This window comes from Blennius ocellaris, assembly GCF_963422515.1.
Source record: "Blennius ocellaris genome assembly, chromosome: 4".
In the NCBI taxonomy this organism is placed as follows: domain Eukaryota; kingdom Metazoa; phylum Chordata; class Actinopteri; order Blenniiformes; family Blenniidae; genus Blennius; species Blennius ocellaris.
In genome coordinates this window covers 26212943-26234169 of record NC_137653.1, presented here as the reverse complement: position 1 = coordinate 26234169, position 21227 = coordinate 26212943, and the positions used below count along the sequence as shown (strand labels likewise).

General features: G+C 45.4%; 1 protein-coding gene across 1 annotated transcript; it reads right to left on the bottom strand.

Annotated features, from left to right (window-relative positions):
• Positions 1–6521: 6521 nt before the first annotated feature.
• ahcy (adenosylhomocysteinase) lies at positions 6522–19323 on the bottom strand. Its single transcript, XM_080495481.1, has 11 exons — positions 19191–19323; positions 17406–17596; positions 12851–12926; positions 12087–12239; positions 11069–11181; positions 10775–10982; positions 10289–10376; positions 10085–10202; positions 8332–8454; positions 8178–8249; positions 6522–7301 (listed from the first exon to the last, which is right to left on the bottom strand). The coding sequence occupies exons 1-11, from the start codon at positions 19216–19218 to the stop codon at positions 7170–7172; spliced, it is 1302 nt and encodes a 433-aa protein (XP_080351607.1). The 5' UTR covers positions 19219–19323; the 3' UTR covers positions 6522–7169.
• Between the last annotated feature and the right edge of the window lie 1904 nt (positions 19324–21227).

Below are 21227 nucleotides of genomic sequence, written 5' to 3'. Positions count from 1 at the left end.
GTTAAACTTGAATCCGTCGTTGGCTGTAGAGAATCGACTCCCGACCACAAGTACTCAACACGTCACGCTGCATCTTTCAAATACGCTTAACCTTTTTAGTGTCCATGTATAAATGTTTAGTTTGTGAAGACAGCTGGTTGTCGTATCGTTTTAATCAAAAGTTACTGCAGCAGCAGGAAGTGGAAAGATAATGGTGAAAGCTTCTAATAAAAAGGCAGCGGCCAACATTTTGGCATCTCAGCCGGGCGTGTTTTTCTTAAATAATGGAGAGAATATGGATTTTCTTCATGTTTAGGAAACATGAACTTCAGATCTCACACATAGATTTATTTAAAGACCCGTTGAAAGGAACAGGAACAGGAACCCTGGTTTAAGCTTGATTGTTCGTCTGTCTTTATTAATTAATTAGATTAAATTTAACCACATGAAATGAGAAGCATTTATTTCCTGTGACGGATTCATTCGCAGTAAACATTTATCAATGGGGCAAAATTCCCAGCTGTTCCGAGGACATATATATACTAGATACCTAAAAAAAAAAAGTCTGTGATTTTTTATTTGTTTACAGCAAAATAATTTGAATCTGCAGCATTAAAATCAACTAAGATGAATAACACCAACTTTTAAAAAGCTCAATATGAGGCTTCGGTTGTGATTTCTGCACACAATTGAAAAACAAAAATACACATCTGCTCTCAAGACGAGAATTTGTTTTGATAAAAAAAAAAAAAAATCTAAGCTGAAAAATAAATAAAATTCCAAGACTGGAGCAGAGAGAAGCCCAGCAGATTTTCATGAAATCCTCCCCCATCAGTAAACATTTGCATTTTCCTATAATTAGAATAAAAAGCAACAACAAGCAGAAACACAAAGAAATGTAAGAAGTTTATGAAAAGTGCCACCTGAAACTAAACCTCACAACAAACCAACACAGCATCAGTATAATCCTATTTGGACCACAGAGAATTAATCGTTTAATCTTTTTTTTTTTTTTTACATGTTTATTTGTCAAGCACATTGATTGTACACACAGGTGACAGGAAACAAGGGTAGTTACTCTTGCTTGTTTTTGATTTGTCCCCCCCCCCCCCCCCCCCCAATAATAATAAGGAAGGAAAAAAAAAGGAATAATTACACACACACATTAGACACTACAATAGAGAAAAACAAATAAGAGGTATTTACACATACTCACACATACACACGTAACGTGAAAGGTTACAAAAATTATAATTAAATAGTTACCAAAATTTAAACAAAATAATGAAAAAAAATAATAATAATAATTACACACACAGACACACATAAACATATGTTATGAAGTAGCTAGGAAAGAACATAGAAAGAGTAGTAAACAGCAAAGACAAAAGGTAAAATGAATAAATAAATAATAATTATAATAATAATAATAACAAATAATACAAGAAACATAAAAAGAAAAAACCTAATCTATCTAATGATATTAGATTTCATATCCAAGATTTCAGGAAAAAAAAGCTAAAAAAGAAAATATATAAAAAATACGAGTACAAATAAATAAATAAATAAAAAAGAAAAAGTTCATCACATCACGAGTGTCCGTTCTTGTGTATCCTTGGGAGTTGTTATTATGGCAATGTAAAAACCAAAAGAGAAAATAAAAAAAATAAATAAAAAATATTGAGAAAAAGAGGAATACATGTGTATAAAATGGAGAACAAAATGTAAAAAAAGAATTTGTACCAATTGAAAATGGTTGTAAAAATAAAAATGATAATAATAATAAAAAAAAATAAAAAAGTTTCATCTTTTTTTAAGTGAATTATTGAGAGAATTCCAGAGTTTAGGCCACGAAGTTTAATGGAAAGTTTGTTTGGAGACGCGACTGAGCTGCAAGTCGTGCATGGATTTGTTCCATGGACCTATTTACGTTTCAATCAAACCAAATAACTGTAACAATAATGACGGAACAGTTCCTCTTGGTCTGAGTGTTTGCAGCGTGAGGTGCCGGGCTGGAGGTTCTGGACTCCTGCGTTCTGTTTGGCCCCCCCGCAGTCCAAACAGGCGTCTGAGGGCCGCGATAACATCGTCTACTGTACAAGTCCTCCGGGCTTCAGTGGGAGCTTCTATTTCATTAGAGAAATCGAGTTACCTGACGAAAGCGGAGCCAGATGTGCGCGCGGCAGATCCGACACAGATGTGCCGCTCTTCGAGTGGCTCTCAGAGCCACCGGGCTGATTGGATTAAAACTCTGAGGTGGTACTGAAGGGCCTTTTGGAAAAGATGATTCAGATAAAGAGGGGCTGAGCGGCGGCGCCGGGCGTTTCATGGCGGCTTGCTGTTTCGCTCCTCGGTACACATGCCGTGATGTCGGTCTGAGCTGAGAGCTGAGAGACTAAAACCCTCTGCTGCCTCCTGCTTTTAACTCTTTTCTTCTTCTTTTTTACCCCAACCTCATGATGTGAAGGCTTGAAAACGAATCACGGAGCCTCTTTGGGCAAATTCTTTGAAATTGGGCCGGAGAAATGAAATCTACTCCATCTCATAGGAGGAGATGAGAGCAGGTGAGCGTCAGAAGGGTCTGGATCAGTGTCAGAGATGGTATCTGGAAGAGGAGGAGAGGGAGCTTTGAGCAAGGCTGTACAGCACAGAGACCCGGGGATTACAGTGCTTCTAGACCACTTCCTCCACGCAGGGGCAATTAACTCTGGGGCAACCAGGAACCACCCTGAAGGGCTGAAGATCTACATCAGTAGAATCACACTTCCATCTCCTCAAGCTTCTTCAGCCAGGACAGAGGAGAGGAAGATGCTCTATAATCTGGTGTTAGAGGAGGAAGATGCTCTATAATCTGGATGTTAGAGGAGGAAGATGCTCTATAATCTGGATGTTAGAGGCGGAAGATGCGCTATAATCTGGATGTTAGAGGAGGAAGATGCTCTATAATCTGATGTTAGAGAAGGAAGATGCTCTATAATCTGGTGTTAGAGGAGGAAGATGCTCTATAATCTGGATGTTAGAGGAGGAAGCTGCTCTATAATCTGGATGTTAGAGGCGGAAGATGCTCTATAATCTGGATGTTAGAGGAGGAAGGTGCTCTATAATCGGATGTTAGAGGAGGAAGATGCTCTATAATCTGATGTTAGGGGAGGAAGATGCTCTATAATCTGGATGTTAGAGGAGGAATATGCTCTATAATCTGGATGTTAGAGGAGGTAGATGCTCTATAATCTGATGTTAGAGGAGGAAGATGCTCTATAACTGATGTTACAGGAAGAAGATGCTCTATGATCTGGATGTTAGAGGAGGAAGATACTCTATAATCTGGATGTTAGAGGAGGAAGATGCTCTATAATCTGATGTTAGAGGAGGGCGATGCTCTATAATCTGGTGTTAGAGGAGGAAGATGCTCTATAATCTGGATGTTAGAGGATGAAGATGCTCTATAATCTGATGTTAGGGGAGGAAGATGCTCTATCATCTGGATGTTAGAGGAGGAAGATGCTCTATAATCTGGATGTTAGAGGAGGAAGATGCTCTATAATCTGATGTTAGAGGAGGAAGATGCTCTATAATCTGATGTTAGAGGAGGAAGATCCTCTATCATCGGGGTGTTAGAGGAGGAAGATGCTCTATAATCTGATGTTAGAGGAGGAAGATGCTCTATAACTGATGTTACAGGAAGAAGATGCTCTATGATCTGGATGTTAGAGGAGGAAGATACTCTATAATCTGGATGTTAGAGGAGGAAGATGCTCTATAATCTGATGTTAGAGGAGGGCGATGCTCTATAATCTGGTGTTAGAGGAGGAAGATGCTCTATAATCTGGATGTTAGAGGATGAAGATGCTCTATAATCTGATGTTAGAGGAGGAAGATGCTCTATCATCTGGATGTTAGAGGAGGAAGATGCTCTATAATCTGATGTTAGAGGAGGAAGATGCTCTATAATCTGATGTTAGAGGAGGAAGATGCTCTATAATCTGATGTTAGAGGAGGAAGATCCTCTATCATCGGGATGTTAGAGGAGGAAGATGCTAGATATTCTTCATTGAAGTCGCAGGTTTTACATTGTTTGAGCTGGAAAAAGTGAGTCAGGTCTGGGAACCCTGACACTGACTGGCGCGGCGCCCGTGTTTACTTCTGTAAACAGCGTGTTCCGTATCACATCACCTTGGCGTGGGTAAACGTTCACACTGCAGCCTGACGGAGATTAACAGGGAGTGTCAACAATCACGTAAAGAAATCAGAATCACCTCTTCATCCTCTAATTTCACAACAGTGTCTCACAAAAGCACTTTTTTAAACAAGCCATCTGGAACAGACATAATGTGTTTTGATGTTCCAGACATCGTCACATCAAAGACTCGATACGGCTCAGTGCATCTCAGAGCTCGGTTTAAAACATGACGTCATGGAGAAGTGTTGATTCTGTCTTGTTCAGACTTTTGACATTTCATTGATGATCTGAGTGCGAGCAGAAAGATCCAATAACAAACATACATCACAAGACATGCAGGGGGTTATTAATGATAGTATTAGATAACTACAGTCATTCATCACTAGACTCTGTTCTTCACAGTAATTCCACCATATGTTTTAGGATTGTTTTCCTCTTTGCTCAGAGTGACGACCACAAGAATCGACCAAACCGTCTGATGATGTACTGTGAAGACTGGAACGACTCACATAGAGCCAAACGAGTGTCTGCAACTTATTAAATCATGCTTTCATTTAATCATTTCCACCTTAAAAGGCATCTCGTGTCAAAATATGTAAATAATAAATGCATTTGGACGGGTTTCGATCAGGGATGGCTAGATGTGACATTGGCCAACGAGACTCAGCGACACAGAAACATCAGAAACAAAATGAAACTGTGACTTGGTGCAAATACTGTAATTTCCCCAATGTGGTTTAAACAAGTAGACTCTACCTCAATAAGAGGTGTGATTTTATTTTTTTAAAGTTATTTTAGATGTAACACATGCTCAGTAGTGATGATATATGCCGTGACTGTACATTACATGTAGCTTTAAATTGATTTTAATGGCAGCGACAGTGAAACAGGATGTAAAGAAAGTCAAGACACTGAGCAGTGGAGCTGAGCAGTGGGTGTAGCGGTTGGTGCTTTAACACCACCAGGAGAAAAACCCCAGTTTGAGTCCGACTGCGACTTTCTGTGTGGAGTTTGCGTGAATGTCTGACTGCGGGCCCGTACACACACACACAGAACAACAACAAGTGTAAACACAAACTGTCTCAGGGGTCCAAAACCACGGCAGCGGAGCTCAGAGCCACTGAAAACACAACTTTTTGAAAACGTGTATGGTGTACAACGAGGGAAAACGCAACTTTCTGGAAGTGCTTGGGTGCAAACGCTGCGACTGTGTACGTGCACCAGAGCTGCAGTTAATAGTTCTTCTGCACATGCTCAGTCGACGGACAATAACAAAGATGGCGGACCCCAGAGAGACATGGCTCCCCAGTCCATGTTCTCCTGGGACTTGGTAGTTTTATTTTGACAGTCACCGTAGTAACAATCCAACTTGGTGGTCTGACCACTAGAACGTCCGTGTTCTCCCATTGTTCATGTTTATATATCGTATTGTTCTCTGCTGCGTGTGGCTTCATTACAAAAACAAACAACAGCACCAACTCGTGGCCCTCCATGCTGACTGCGTCATTTTTGAGTAAATGAACATCAGCACTTCTGTGTAAACACAAATCTTTACTGATCACAAATGCAAAAAAACCATGTAACAATTACATTCACTTTTATTTTTTCACAAAGCCTATTAGAAATGACTTGATGACAAACTGTCTCACGTGATTCTTGGTTTTCCTGATTTCTGCAGCTTTCATATTCTAACACACGCGCTTGCTCTTCAAACTCCCTCGCTGCTGCCCTCTGCTGTTCACATTATATATGACATCCACTGAAACTGAAGTTTAGAGAGAAATTCGTTTTTATACATGTAAAAAAAAAACTGCACTTAATGTCTTTATTGCCATCTTTAAACTTCATAAGGTTATCCTAAAGGCCGGCTCTCATCTTTTAGGACAGATTTAGTCATTAGAAGGGCAACAAATTAGCTCACACACCAGCTTAGATAATAAAGCGTCATTAATTTAATCAAAATGCAAGGATGCTTGAGAGAGTTGCAGAGTGTGTATCCTCAGTGAATGTAGCAACTCCCCCTTCCACTATATAATTACTTAACGTGTACAAAGAACTGAAAAAGAAATGAAAATAAACCTCCAAATGAGTAATCAAGATCACACAATAGTTCCGTACTTTATACATCAGCCAGTGGAAGCTCTAATTTAATGTTAGAGGAGGAAGGTGCTCTATAATCTGATGTGTTAGAGCAGGATGCTCTGTAATCAGGACATTAGAGGAAGATGCTCCACTATCTGGAAGCCTTTTATTCTTCATGCCTTTCCACTTGGCGTCTATACTAGCCATTAATGAAAACATCAAACCTTCCACTAAGAGGCCGAGACATGAAAACGACCACATGAAGACAAGACAATCCAGGTTTCCTTTTCATCTTTTATTTTTCACACTTCAACCTGTTGATTGCAAGCGCTTTTAGCTCGCTGGGCTGTGAAACCGTTAAAACTCACCGGCGGTCGCAGGAATCTGGCCAGCTGCAGCGAGCGCAGAGGAATCGGGGGAGGGGGGGTGTTGCACATGTTTTGGCCCTTCTAGTCAAATTAAATATCAACAATAAAAAGGAAGAAAATGAGGCAACAAAACAGTTAAGACTTTAACGACGGAGCAGGAACATAATGTGCTTTGGTGTCTTTTCGTCTCTCGCCCTGGGAGCACTTCACAGGCGTCGCCGCCCGTCTCGCGCGGTTCAAGTACACTTTTTATGAAGTGCTAACAGAGGGCAGTGTTAATGTGAGTACACTGGAATAAGGCCGCGGTGCGTTTGAACTGTCTGCCTCGAGTCGACGCGGTACGGGGAGAGAGCGGAGCGAGAGAGGAGGGAATGATGTAGACGACGGTGGGGGGGGTGGAAGAGAGAACGACTCCAGGCGTGGCCGAGCAGCTGGTTCAGCCAAGTTAGCCAACGTCCGACTCGACTGCAGATTCATCCAGAAGCGTCTCTGAATCTTCGGAGGCCGCCGCCGCCTCCTCTTCCTCGCTCTCCCTCCGGCTCCCCCTGCTGGCCGGGCCCTCAGTAGCGGTAGTGGTCGGGTTTGAAGGGCCCGTCGCAGGGAAGCCCCAGGTACTTGGCCTGCTTGTCCGACAGCTTGGTGAGCTTCACGCCCAGCTTGTCCAGGTGCGCCGCCGCCACCTGCTCGTCCAGCTGCACACACAAAGACACCGTCACACACTCGTACGGGAAGAAATTAACCTCACACACACATTTTGAACCAGAATATAATACAACTCATTCTCCACACACACTCCACCCCTTTCTGCTGTCGTCTGTCAGAATCCACCTTTTCCTTATTTATTTAATCATTGTAAACCGTTTTAGTAGCCTATTTATCTGTACACACTGTGTTCCTTCTCTTTTATCTCTTAGTTTATCATCAGTTGGGGAACCAGCAACGTTGTTCATTGCACCGTTGATTTTATCTCATGACGCGTGTCGCCACTTTAACCTCCCGTGTCTGCAGTGAGGAGACGCATCTGGAACACTCTCAAAACAATTCAGTCTTTTTTCTTTTTTTTTTTTAAGTGCTGTTAAAACTAAACAGCCGCTAAGGTGACGTCTGTCTCTTCTTGCAATAATGTTTTAAAACGCTCTTTAACTTTTCAACAGCTCAGCCTGATTCCAGTGTTTTGTGTCTCCTGAGGTTTTACGAGGAATTTCTCCTGAAAACAGTGTAAATGTCTATTTATCTGTACACGTGACAATAAATCTCTAATATCTGGAGAAGCTTGAAACCAGAGACGCCAGACTTGCTTCACAAGAGCAAACACTTACTGCTGAAAAAGTCTACAACCTCAACATGAGGCCAGTTTTAAAATGGACCTTTCTGGTGCAAAATACAGTGAAATGTAGATAAAAAAACTTCTGTAGCTGCTGCATTATGGGTGTTTTCACACCACGAGAGGTTTGAGGCTGGTTGGATCGCATCACCGACATCTCAGGTCGGATTCTACGTGTTGTACAAAACCCATCAATGACTCCCCGTGACCCGCTGGGCCGTGTGGTCAGTGGGCGTGGACTAACCTTCTTGGGGAGGAAGTAGACGCCGATGGGGTATTTGGCCGTGTTGGTCCACAGCTCGATCTGAGCCAGCACCTGCAGGACGGAGCGGAGGTGAGTGGACGTGGAGGTTCATCAGGTCATCACAACTCAAACCGGCAGGAGGCGCCGACGTTACCTGGTTGGTGAAGGAGTTGCTCATGACGAAGGAAGGGTGGCCCATCGCACAGCCCAGGTTGACCAGCCGGCCCTCGGCCAGGATGATGACGTGACGGCCGTTCTTCAGGCGATAGCGGTCCACCTGAGGAGGAGGAGGAGGAGGAGGAGTCAATATGCACCGAACCAGCCACTCTGACTCTAATCCGGCCCACTAGAGGAAGTTTACCGGCTGTGAGAAAGTATGACAGTAACTAGAAAAGTACCAAGCCGGGAGTCATGACCCCACGGAGGAAACTTTGTTCTTATCGTCTCCATTGAGCATATGCAGAAGATCTACAGACTAGTGAAACCCCAGTTTCCACGGGGACAGTGTCTTCAAAAAGTCCCACCTTGGAAATGGTTTTTAAAAAAGTACCCTTGTCGTGTGAAGCGGGCCCCGAGTCGTCGCCGCTACGCTTAACATCGTTGATGGTCTGAATCCCGACTCCGGCATTGAAGCAAATCTCTTCACTTACAGGAAAAGCGTTTTGGAAAAACTACGAACGGCACCATTTTCAAAAACGCCTGCATGAAAGTGAAACCGAGTCCTGGACGTGTCCCGAGTCTCAGTGCAGACCGCCACCCGTCGCTCTCTGCCGCCTCGTGACACAGCTGCAACACTCAGTCGAGCTGCAACGCCTCGAGGGGCATCGGGGAAATTAATCAATTAAACCCGTCATTAGGACACGACCGTCCACCTCGTCAGACTGAACAGGAAATGAAAGCATGGCTTCATTGCCGTGTCAATTCCATGTCGGTGGTTTCACGGCTCAGGCTGCTCGTCGCGTTTCCACCCGGAGCTTCAGGCTCGGGAACGTGTGACGTTCCTCTCCGGGTCTCTTGCTCCCGTGAATCAGAACAATTTCCTTTTTCTGACAAACAGAGCCAGGCGGATTCTTCTGCCCACGGTTTTAATCAGACGTCTGGTTTTAATGCAGCCTTCTTGCCCGGTTTCCGTCGTGGAGCTCTGGTTTTGATGTTTCGGCCCTCTGTTAATGCTTAAAACTTGTGAAGCACTTTGGGCAACACTGTGTGAGGGGTCCTGTGTAAATCATCATTAAATAGACAACCAGCTTTAAACTCCATTTCAGACCATTATCAACAAATTGGTGCTCGTTAAGCTCCAGTTTTCTCGTCCGGTTTGTGTTTATTTTCTTGCTTTGCTCGTGTCTTTTTGAGTCTGAGAAACTTGTGAATGATCTTAATGGGCTATTAAAGTGTGTTAACGATTTATGAGGCACATTTCTCCGTCGACAAAGATCTATTAAAAAAAATAGAACATAGGAAACAACCATTGGGCCCAATTTACACAATGTTTCCAAGTGAAAACAGAAACGTGGTGCATTTTTTGGGGTTCGTTACCACGGCAACGCTGCTTGGAGCCACTGAAAGTGCAACTTTTGGAAAACAGTTTCCAAAGCCAAATGTGTGAGAAAACAACGGTTGACAACATCATTTTTGGTTTCCATGACAACGAATGGTTTTCAAAACCTTGACATAAATGTAAAAATGTCTTTGAAATGAAAATGCAATATAAAAAAAAAAAAAAAAAAAAAAAGCTGCGTTTTTACTTGAAATGTCACGTAAACGTCTCGAACGAAGCCTCGGGGGAAATAAACTGATATAAATCAAACACTGGCAAACTGTCAGTTTCTTCGCGAGCAGCTTGAAGCTGCAGCAGATTTACCAACGGAAGCGTTTGACGGGATCAACGTTGTTCTGGAGGTTTCTACCTGAGGCTTGACGTTGATCTTCTTGGCGGCGTTCTTGTTGAGCCAGTTCACGTCGATCTCGCAGTCGAAGTGTCCGATGTTGCAGACGATGGCGTCGTCCTTCATGTTCTCGAAGTGGCTAAAGGGGGAAGAGACGCCGGTCAGAATCCCTCGGGACGTCAGGCTGACGGGGACCAGGAAGCAAAAGGCAGCTCGGCCACTCACTGTGCCATGATGATGTCTTCACAGCCGGTGGTCGTCACGAAGATGTTCCCTTCCTTGCAGGCTTCGTCCATCGTGGTCACCTCGTAACCTACGGAGACCACAGATACGAATCGGTTCACACAGACATTAAATACAAATTCAACCCTGTGGTTTTCAGACTGACCATCAAAAACAACAATAGACATGATTAGTATAAATATCCAACAATTCCTTAGTATTAGGGTTTATCATTGGCCCACGAGCCTCAGGTTTAAAAAGACTGATTTGCCCCATTCTTCCTCTTTGCTCCTGTGATGCGTCACTTCTAACAGACTGAATACATTCACATTCCCCCAACGGGAGACGGTTCGGACGATTGTGCTCTCAGTATTTAGTCACATGACCTCTTGTATCTGGTGTCCAAACTGCAGCCATGATCCACTGCGTGCCTCACGTTTCAGCTTTACCGCGCTGGAGGTTTGGGTCGTGCCGGCGGTCTCCACTCACCCTCCATGGCCGCCTGCAGGGCGTTGATGGGGTCGATCTCCGTGACGATGACACGGGCGCCGAACCCGCGCAGGGCCTGCACGCAGCCCTTCCCCACGTCGCCGTAGCCGGCCACCACCGCCACCTTCCCGGCGATCATCACGTCGGTGGCTCGCTTGATGCCGTCGATCAGACTCTCCCTGCAGCCGTACAGGTTGTCGAACTTGCTCTGAGGGAGGGAGACGTGTCGCTCAGATTAAAACGCCGTCAACATTTTTTATACCGTTGTAAAAAAAAAAAAAATCGACTGGTTACCTTGGTAACGGAGTCGTTGACGTTGATGGCGGGCATCTTCAGCTCGCCCTTCTTCATCATCTTGTACAGGTTGTGGACGCCGGTGGTGGTCTCCTCCGACACGCCACGGATTCCTGCAGACATCAGGACCATTAGACTCCTTCTACTGGGAGTCAAAGGCGACTGTCACCTTTCTGTGTGACATTCAAGTGGGGATGCACTGATATTAGCATCAGGTGTAAGGTATGACACTGCATGGAGTACGTGTACAAGTACCGCCTGGCGAGTATTTGTATATCATGTGTCCGCAACGTCCCCAGTAGACGAGCGATGTCCATGGTTTAGAGACTCTTTGATATTAATGACAAAAGTAAGACAGATTGAAAATGATGTCCTGCCAAAATATTAAGAGTAAAACACAAGAGACATTTGGACATTGACTGATGTCGCTCAGCAGTTTAACTGCTCAGTGGATCAGGAGGATTTAACTCCGAGCTGTGCTACATGCTAAAGTTCCAGGCTCACAAACTCTGCTACATGCTAAAGCTCCAGGCTCACCAACTCTGCTACATGCTAAGACACCACCGATGCTACATGCTAAACATGACTTAAGTCTGGCCAATACGTTGCGACTAATGATTCTACAACAGTACCGACGGAGATGCTGTGAGGTGGAGGCGCAAAAGCTTTCGTATCGGTTGCACATAAATTAGGCTTTATGACTAGTTCTGGTATCTGTACTCGATATCGGCACGTAGCTAAAGGTTTGTACTCGCACCCTAGAAAAGCGATATAAACACCCCCCGACAGTGCACGTTTTTGTTAAGTGACTGCAGTGGAGGATTTGGTTCAGTGTCGGTGGCGCGAGTCACTCCGAGTCCTGGACGTGTCCCGAGTCTCAGTGCAGACCGCCACCCGTCGCTCTCTGCCGCCTCGGGACACAGCTGCAACACTCAGTCGAGCTGCAACGCCTCGAGGGGCATCGGGAGCCTACAGGCGTCGACTGGCTGTCAAGACAAGGTGCGACACGCGAACCCACCCGCCAGCAGCTTGGGGTACTTCTGGTGCACCAGGTTGGTGAGGTCGCCGCCGTCATCCAGGATCATGTTGAGCGGCTGGTCGTCTTTGAAGTACAGCGTCTGCTCGATGCACCACACGTACTCCTCGTCCGTCTCGCCCTTCCAGGCGTACACTGTGGACAGACACGGAGGCTCGTGATGCAACGGCGCAGGAAGCTGCGTTTCATATTCGTAAAGCGAAAGCCGGTTCGCGCAGTACAACTTTTAACTAAAATTTGATTAAGCGGAAAAGAAAGGGGGCAAAGAAATGTACTAAAATTGCCTGATGTAGCATAAACACATGGGGAAATGTGTAAAGGTCTGTGATTGCCACAAGTAGCAAGGGCGAGAATGACCAAAGGAAGTGAAGCAGCTCAAATGAGTAAAGCCGTTTAAACCACTGGGGGACGAATTAATGACACTTCACTACAACTGAAAATGGAGCCAATGAGGCAAAACTCAGATTTACAAGCCAAGTTGTCACCGTTTAAAAGGATCAACACGTTTTGTGTTTCCAGATTAATTATATTTGGTGGAAAAGGACAAATTTATATTTTAGTTCTGAATGCTTCAGATCTCTAGACTGGACTTAATATAACCCTCTTCGTAGTAGCAGATTACTTCTGTACTTTTTTTGGAGGCATTATAAAGGTAGACTGTCATCAAACTGCAGTTATGAGACTTATTCCCATGTGGTCTTGGCTCGGCCCTGAAGGTGGCGCTGTAAACGGACTGCATGCATTACCTGGGACGCCAGCCTTGGCGATGGCGGCAGCGGCGTGATCCTGGGTGGAGAAAATGTTGCAGCTCGACCACTGAACCTGAGGACGACAAAGAAAGAGGCGAGTCAGTCAAGAGAATTAAAAAAAAAAAAAAAAAAAAAATCTAATATAATTGCAGACGCCCAGGTGGTTTTGTGATTCGCGTGTCGGTGGCGCGAGTCACTCCGAGTCCTGGACGTGTCCCGAGTCTCAGTGCAGACCGCCACGCGTCGCTCTCTGCCGCCTCGTGACACAGCTGCAACACTCACAGTCGAGCTGCAACGCCTCGAGGGGCATCGGGGAAATGAATAATAAAATCTAATGCGATCATGCATGTCTGGTGATAAAAATCTGTACAACCTGTCATGTTTTAATTTCTCCCTCGGGGATCTGCAAACCTCTAAAGATACAAAGTGTACTTCAGGGATTATGCAGTAAATGGTAAATCGTGCACCAGGAGATTAAAAATTGTTAATTCAGATCAAAGAAGGTGTTTTGTAACGTCTCAATGCTGCCACCTAGTGTCCAAAACGTGCAACTGCATTCTAGGAAGTCCCTCACATAATGTTTAGAGCAGTGTTTTTCAACCTTTTGAGCCCAGGGACACTTTTTTCTTTGGAAAATTCTGGAGGCACACCACCACCACCCGAAAATGTTAAAATGTGAAACTCTGTAGCCTCTATTAACAATATAAAGTCATTCTCATCAAAGTTTTATCAACAGGAATCAAAGATACAGAAAAAAGTATTCCCCAATTTCTTTTTTTTTTTTTTTTTATTTGTACTCCCTCAGTGTGAAACCTGGACCTGATGGATGAAGAGCTGAGATCCTGGTTCACATTCTTCCTTTTCAAAAACTTCTCCATCACTGTCACTGACACAGTACTTTGATACAAGATGGTAGCAGGAGGTGGAGGTTAACCACACTGACGTCTGTCGGCTTCGATTTCAACGGCAAACTTCTATGCTGCCATCTATTGGCGAAGAGTATTTATACATGATTACTCTTCAACACACTGCTCTCACAGCTGACAGCGGCTGTGAGAGCAAATGATTTTTAGAAAAAAAATGTGAAATTGGATACTTTCCCACGGCACACCTGACTAGATCTCGCGGAAACACCAGTGTGCCGCGACACAGTGGTTGAAAAACACCGGTTTAGAGGAAGAAGTAAAGCAATCTTGAACACGTGTAATTAAACAAGAACTAACCAGTCTGGGAGTTGCAGGTGAAGCACAATGACAGACTGGTTTTTCTGTTTGTTTTCCACCCAACGTGCTTCAGACTAATATTTGTTCTGTGTGTGTGGATCCTGCAGGATGAGGCCGGTCCTGCTCAGGCTGATAAAATCCAGCATGATAACGGGAAGCACCAGCCTCAAGACAGTGAGAGGGAGAGGGAGAGAGCGCAGGTTTGATCCAGTAACGAGATCAATGAACTCAAAGCAGAAGGTCGCCGTGAGGCAGGCGCCGGTCCAGAGGAGCTGCACTGCATTAAAACTCTAATGGCCTCGAATCAGGAAAAAGAGCAAGTCAGTCAATATGGTTGTTTTCCTCCCCCTCGGACTGTTGACCACTTTGGAGAAAGTTCAAAGAGGTGAGTGCAGCTCTGTGGAAACTCCGCAAAAGCACAACAGATCAACTTGTCCTCTAATCAATGTTCAAATAAGTGATGTTCATTTCAAATCGTAGCTGAACCACATCTGTCTAACGACATGCAGCTGTGCTTCAGATGGTCAGATGAGGTTTTGGACCAGACACTGAACTTCAAGTTGCTCCCAACGGAGGTCAGTTGTCGTACTTTTGTGTGCACGTGTAAAACAGTTTGAACACTTTGCTGTGGCTCATGCAAGTGAAGTGCAGTTTATTAGCAGCAGCTCCCCGGGCACCTCCGAGGTCAGGGGTCGGCAACCCGCGGCTCTTTGGTCCCTCCACTGCGGCTCCTTGAGCCTCCGTCCCACTGCAGTTCATCCTGGAGGGACATAAGGAGGCAAAGCCACCCAGAGAGGGACGCGAGGAGGCAAAGCCACCCAGAGAGGGACGCAAGGAGGCAAAGCCACCCAGAGAGGGACGCAAGGAGGCAAAGCCACCCAGAGAGGGACGCAAGGAGGCAAAGCCACCCAGAGAGGGACGCGAGGAGGCAAAGCCACCCAGAGAGGGACGCAAGGAGGCAAAGCCACCCAGAGAGGGACGCAAGGAGGCAAAGCCACCCAGAGAGGGACGCAAGGAGGCAAAGCCACCCAGAGAGGGACGCAAGGAGGCAAAGCCACCCAGAGAGGGACGCAAGGAGGCAAAGCCACCCAGAGAGGGACGCAAGGAGGCAAAGCCACCCAGAGAGGGACGCAAGGAGGCAAAGCCACCCAGAGAGGGACGCAAGGAGGCAAAGCCACCCAGAGAGGGACGCAAGGAGGCAAAGCCACCCAGAGAGGGACGCAAGGAGGCAAAGCCACCCAGAGAGGGACGTAAGGAGGCAAAGCCACCCAGAGAGGGACGTAAGGAGGCAAAGCCACCCAGAGAGGGACGTAAGGAGGCAAAGCCACCCAGAGAGGGACGTAAGGAGGCAAGGCCACCCAGAGGGACGTAAGGAGGCAAGGCCACCCAGAGGGACGTAAGGAGGCAAAGCCACCCAGAGAGGGACGTAAGGAGGCAAAGCCACCCAGAGGGACGTAAGGAGGCAAAGCCACCCAGAGAGGGACGTGAGGAGGCAAAGCCACCCAGAGAGGGACGCAAGGAGGCAAAGCCACCCAGAGAGGGACGCAAGGAGGCAAAGCCACCCAGAGAGGGACGCAAGGAGGCAAAGCCACCCAGAGAGGGACGCAAGGAGGCAAAGCCACCCAGAGAGGGACGCAAGGAGGCAAAGCCACCCAGAGAGGGACGCAAGGAGGCAAAGCCACCCAGAGAGGGACGCAAGGAGGCAAAGCCACCCAGAGAGGGACGCAAGGAGGCAAAGCCACCCAGAGAGGGACGCAAGGAGGCAAAGCCACCCAGAGAGGGACGCAAGGAGGCAAAGCCACCCAGAGAGGGACGTAAGGAGGCAAAGCCACCCAGAGAGGGACGTAAGGAGGCAAAGCCACCCAGAGAGGGACGTAAGGAGGCAAAGCCACCCAGAGAGGGACGTAAGGAGGCAAGGCCACCCAGAGGGACGTAAGGAGGCAAGGCCACCCAGAGGGACGTAAGGAGGCAAAGCCACCCAGAGAGGGACGTAAGGAGGCAAAGCCACCCAGAGGGACGTAAGGAGGCAAAGCCACCCAGAGAGGGACGTAAGGAGGCAAAGCCACCCAGAGGGACGTAAGGAGGCAAAGCCACCCAGAGCGCAGTCCCTCTACAAAGAGTGGTAAAATGTAGGGTCGTGAACGACGCAGCGATGTAACGTCATTACAACAATAATGGCATGAAGAACGTAGAATTGCGGCTGCAGGTCATGACAGCGGCTCGACTGGTGTCTGAAGCTGGGAGCTTCCTGTACCTTTCAGAGTAAAACTGCTGCGCTGCGGAGCGTCGACAATTCCAGGAGGTTCATTGCAGACTTGTTGAGAGTGACGGAACATTCTAGTGAATTACACAACAACTACAGGACATTAAAGACACCACTCACACTCATGGTTCTAACAATCCACATCTCCCACATTTATCCTACATTTTAATAATGTGTAGCAATAAAGGAGCTGAGGGCTGCAATGCATCATGGGAGTTTCTGTTTGTGGTGTTTTAAATGTAATTATTGGGGTTATGTTAGGTTTGTAGTGTCGGTAATAATTGTGTTGTGTTTTTGTTGCTTAGTTCATGTAGTTTAGTTTATTAGTTGTAAGTTGTCGACCAGCAGTGAAGAAGGTTTTGTGTGTAGTGTCCTCCTGGCATGGTCTGCCGGTAGGGCTTTCAAAATAAAATGCGTGCGGCTCTCTGGGTGTTGTGTTCAGTGGAAAACGGGACCAAATGGCTCTTTGAGCATTGAAGGTTGCCGACCCCTGGCTTAGAGGAAGAAGTAAAGAAATCTTGAACACGTGTAATTAAACAAGAACTAACCAGTCTGGGAGAATGACAGACTGGTTTTTCTGTTTGTTTTCCACCCAATGTGCTTCAGACTAATATTTGTTCTGTGTGTGTGGATCCTGCAGGATGAGGATGAACTCAAAGCAGAAGGTCATGACCTTTGGGTCTCGTGAGCAGAGAGAGACGGGTCCAAATGGCTCTTTGAGCATTAAAGGTTCCCGACCCCTGTCCTAGGTTAACCAACACAGGCTGATCCCACTATACTATTTAACTTTTACAACTTGCTTTTATGTAAATATTACTAAAGACAACAGTCACCTCAAGGCACTTTTTTTAGGGTTAAAAAAAATTCCGTTTGAGCGAGCACACAAAAACTCCCTTTTACAGGAGGAAACCTGCAGAACCAGACAGAGGTGGAGAACACTAAAGAAATAGACAACTGTTCACATTTGTTCCCTTGCGTGAGCGCTTCTAAAAAAAAAAAAAAGGGACAAAGTTGTTTGTAGCAGTGAGAGAGAAGAAAAGGGCAGTGAGCGGCTGGTAAACGTCACCTCGGCACCGAGGGCCTGCAGGGTCTCGATGAGCACGGCGGTCTGCAGGGTCATGTGCAGGCAGCCGGCGATACGGGCGCCCTTCAGGGGCTTGGACTGGCTGTACATCTCCCTCATCTTCATGAGGCCGGGCATCTCATTCTCGGCGATGTCGATGGCTTTACGGCCCCAATCAGACAGGCTGATGTCGGCTGGGAGAGAGAGAGAAAAACTTCAGACTGTGGACAAGCACGGCGAGTACTCCAGTGTGTCTTCACATCAAACTTCACACACGCATTTTACAAATGACAGCGTTATTTCCAACTCCTGTTGGAATCCCACATATTTGGAAAAAGTTATTTTGATATACTTTAATGGTTGACTGTGAAACTCATGTCTTCCTTTCAAACAAAAGGCTGCTTCTTAACATCTCATTCTTTATGACTTTATTAGAAATCTTGGCAAAGGGTGACCACGGCGCAGAATCAAACGAAGCCAAGATAAAGTACAATTATGAGCCGCCAACTGATTAATCTAATCAAACATCAGCTTGTGTTTCAAGGACGGCGTCTTCTCCTTACCATCGCTTCCCTTTATTGTACAAATTGTGACGGTCATAATACACAATATGAACCTGGAGGGGAGTGAGACCAGGTACTGGAGACTGGTATGAAAAACAGCTTCTTTTTTTTTTAATCCAGGAACATCAAGATTTATAAGAATCAGTCAATAAAACCAATGTGATCGCTGTTGTTTAAATCTCCAAGTGAAAGTTTCAAAGTCTACTCAAAATAATAAGGGCACGTAAATAATTAGTGAAGACTGGTTTTTCTGTCATGTAGTAACTGATCAATTAAAAAACGTCAGCGGCATTGACTTCCAATCATTCATTTAGTTGCAAAACATCAAACCACTGGGGTTGTGGGAGGAAACAAATTCTGTCATAGAAGCAATGGAAACTACCAAAATGTGAATTTCAAGTAAATAAATGAGTAGGAAATGAGGGAGTGCATGAACCAACAGGTCTTTGAGTTGAAGGAGAATGTGTGGACTTTGCCTCTGGCCTATCTGTCAGCAGCACATTGTGCAATGTGCTTTGCTGCCAGCTGCTGCACTCTGCAGGGCAGCAGTCACAGCAGGTGCGCTTCACACGGAGAACTCATTCATGGACTTTATAAACTTAGGCTCCTCTTCAGAAACATGTGGTTTCCTCTACGCAACTGTTTTATTATGTTTGCATGAAAGCAGCAGGTGCACTTTCGTTCTACTTTACACACTTACTCGTGTGAGTAATGGTTGCTGGAGCCAGTTTAAATTGCATGATAATTTTGTGATTAAAAAAATCGAACAATTTAAAATAACACACGCAACCGTTCAGAGAAAGAAAGACCACGTGTGGCAGCTGCTTCTTTCAGAGGAGCTTATTTTCTGCCTGTTCCTGTCAGTCACGCGCACGGCATCATGGGAAGTGTTGTTCACCCACACGCCCGGACATCGTCGAATACGCAGTAGATGGACTACAACACCCAGAAACCCCTGGGGCACGAGAAGTACACGCTGACGGATTCATGTCGATTCATTCCCATATTTACGACTAAGTCTGCAAACTGCGAATATTAAAGAGTGCAAACAACTACAAAATGCAGTTAAATGCTTGGTAAACAGAAACAGTGTTTAACAGCGAGATGACTATAAATCACGTAAACTCGCAGAGAAAAAAAAGTCACGCTCGGTGCTATCAAGTTAGCAACAACTTAGCTCGAGGCTTTACCGACAAGCACACAAATCGCGCCAACTGGAACTCACCGACTTTGTAGGGGAGTTTCTCAGACATGGTTTTGAGGTGTTTTGGTGCAGGCAGGGTGAGAGTAGCGGCAGCCGGGCTGACAGACAGAAGCAGAGAGGGAGGGACCGAAACACGACGGCTCGCCTTTTTACGTTCCCACGAGCGGGCGGGACCAACGAGGACCCGCTCTGGATTCCCATTGGCTGTTTAAACTCCCGCCCCCTGCGAGGATGATGTGATTGGTTATTGGTTGATGTCAGCTGTGCAGCCAATCAGGAGTCGACCTGCGGAGTGGTTTTAGCGGGTTTTGTCCGGACTCCCGCAGTGTTTTGCTGTTTAACAGAAAGAGGGTAATTATTGTATTTTGTTATGTCATCCTGGCTTTTCGGGTTTAACTTGCCCTGTCCCAGTAAAACTAAATAAAAGAGCCCACAGAAAAAAACAATCACAACTTTCTGAAAATGTCCTACAGCAGTCTGAATGTAGCTCGCATAGAAGGTGGATGTTTTAAAATAAGCATAGATCATCACATGTAATGATCAATGGCCAAGTTCGTATGAATATATTATAAATCTGGTTGAAAATCAGACGATCTGCTATGATTATGAATCCAATTTGATCATAAGATCGGTAGCTCTGGTAGACACGGACCACTCCTGGATGTGAACGTTCCAGGAGACCTGCAGTTTTAAAAAATAGCCTTACCTAGAAGTGAAGCTTTTTGCAATATATCTCTAGTCATTTTCTACCTCATCTGTTTTGAGGATAAAATGCATCTTACTCACCGAAAAGTCCCATTATAATGAGATAATTAGTGTTATTCACCTGTCACTGGTCATAATGTATTGGTTAATCGACGAAAACATGACCTCTGACCTCCTATACTTGCTACTCGTTTATGTCAGTACTCACAGGTCTGTAGTTTGTCGTTTTCAGCCAAAATGTCATCAATAGCCATTAGCCTTATTTTTAAACTGAACACTCACAATTTTATTCTCTTTGATCCAGTTACGGTAGAATGTTTCCCTGCGATGCGATAACCGACGTTGAATGAATCTCTTGAAAAGATCAAAGAACAGATGTTGATCTGGTTAATCCTGCCTGGTGACAGACCTGAGGCGTAACAGCAGAGAGACCTCAGCGCTGCTCAACATCACATGATAAGAGTTTCTGCAGAGAGCGTTTAAAAAAAGCTGCTGGCGGTTGGTAAAGTGTAGCGCGGTACGGGTACATTGGGTGTCGGTCTCACCGAGGGTCAAAAGGTCTCACTCAGGTCCTCTCACCACTGCATGCTTCTATATTTAAATATCTATACGGAAGTGCATGGAAGACGTCTGCTCCGGTGCGTCCTGGAATGATTGAAATCAAGCTTTGTGGACGTGTTTGTTTGGACTCTACTCTGTAACTTTGCGTTACAGAAGTGACAGCTATGAGTCTAAGTCAGAGCATTTCATCACGTTTTATGTATGTACGGAAGGTCTGCGCCACAGATAATTCCCATGTTCTATTGTATGAGGTAGTATAAATTTAACACGGTCAGAGGTCAGCCTCGCTGAAATACTACACTACAGATAATTTAGGTGTGTTTCAAGCAGCGAGGGTCCGCGGGGTGTGATAATCCTTCTCTGAGGTTGTTTTTCAACGTGGGATAATTAACTTTTTCTTCCCTCTCCGGCTAAAGTAGAACTGCAGGTCAAGTTGATTGAGCAAATACAATTCTTCTTATCGATTCAGGGCCCCTCTGTGGACTTTGCATATTCTCCCGTGTGTGTGTGTGTGTGTGTGTGTGTGTGTGTGGGGGGGGGGGGGGGGGGGGTTGTCTCACAATTCAGACATCCATATGAGAAGACTTAACGTTTCTTAAATGGACACATCCAGTGTGCAGTCGGCCTTCCAACAACTTCAAAACACATCAGTCCTATTGATGTTTAAAATTCATTGAATTTTCCAACATCAAACTTTTTCTGCTGCATTTTTACCCCCAAATTCTGCTGTTTATTTTCTTTTTTTAGAGACATTTTTCTTTCTCTGTCAGTCAAAATACAGAAGAAACGGAA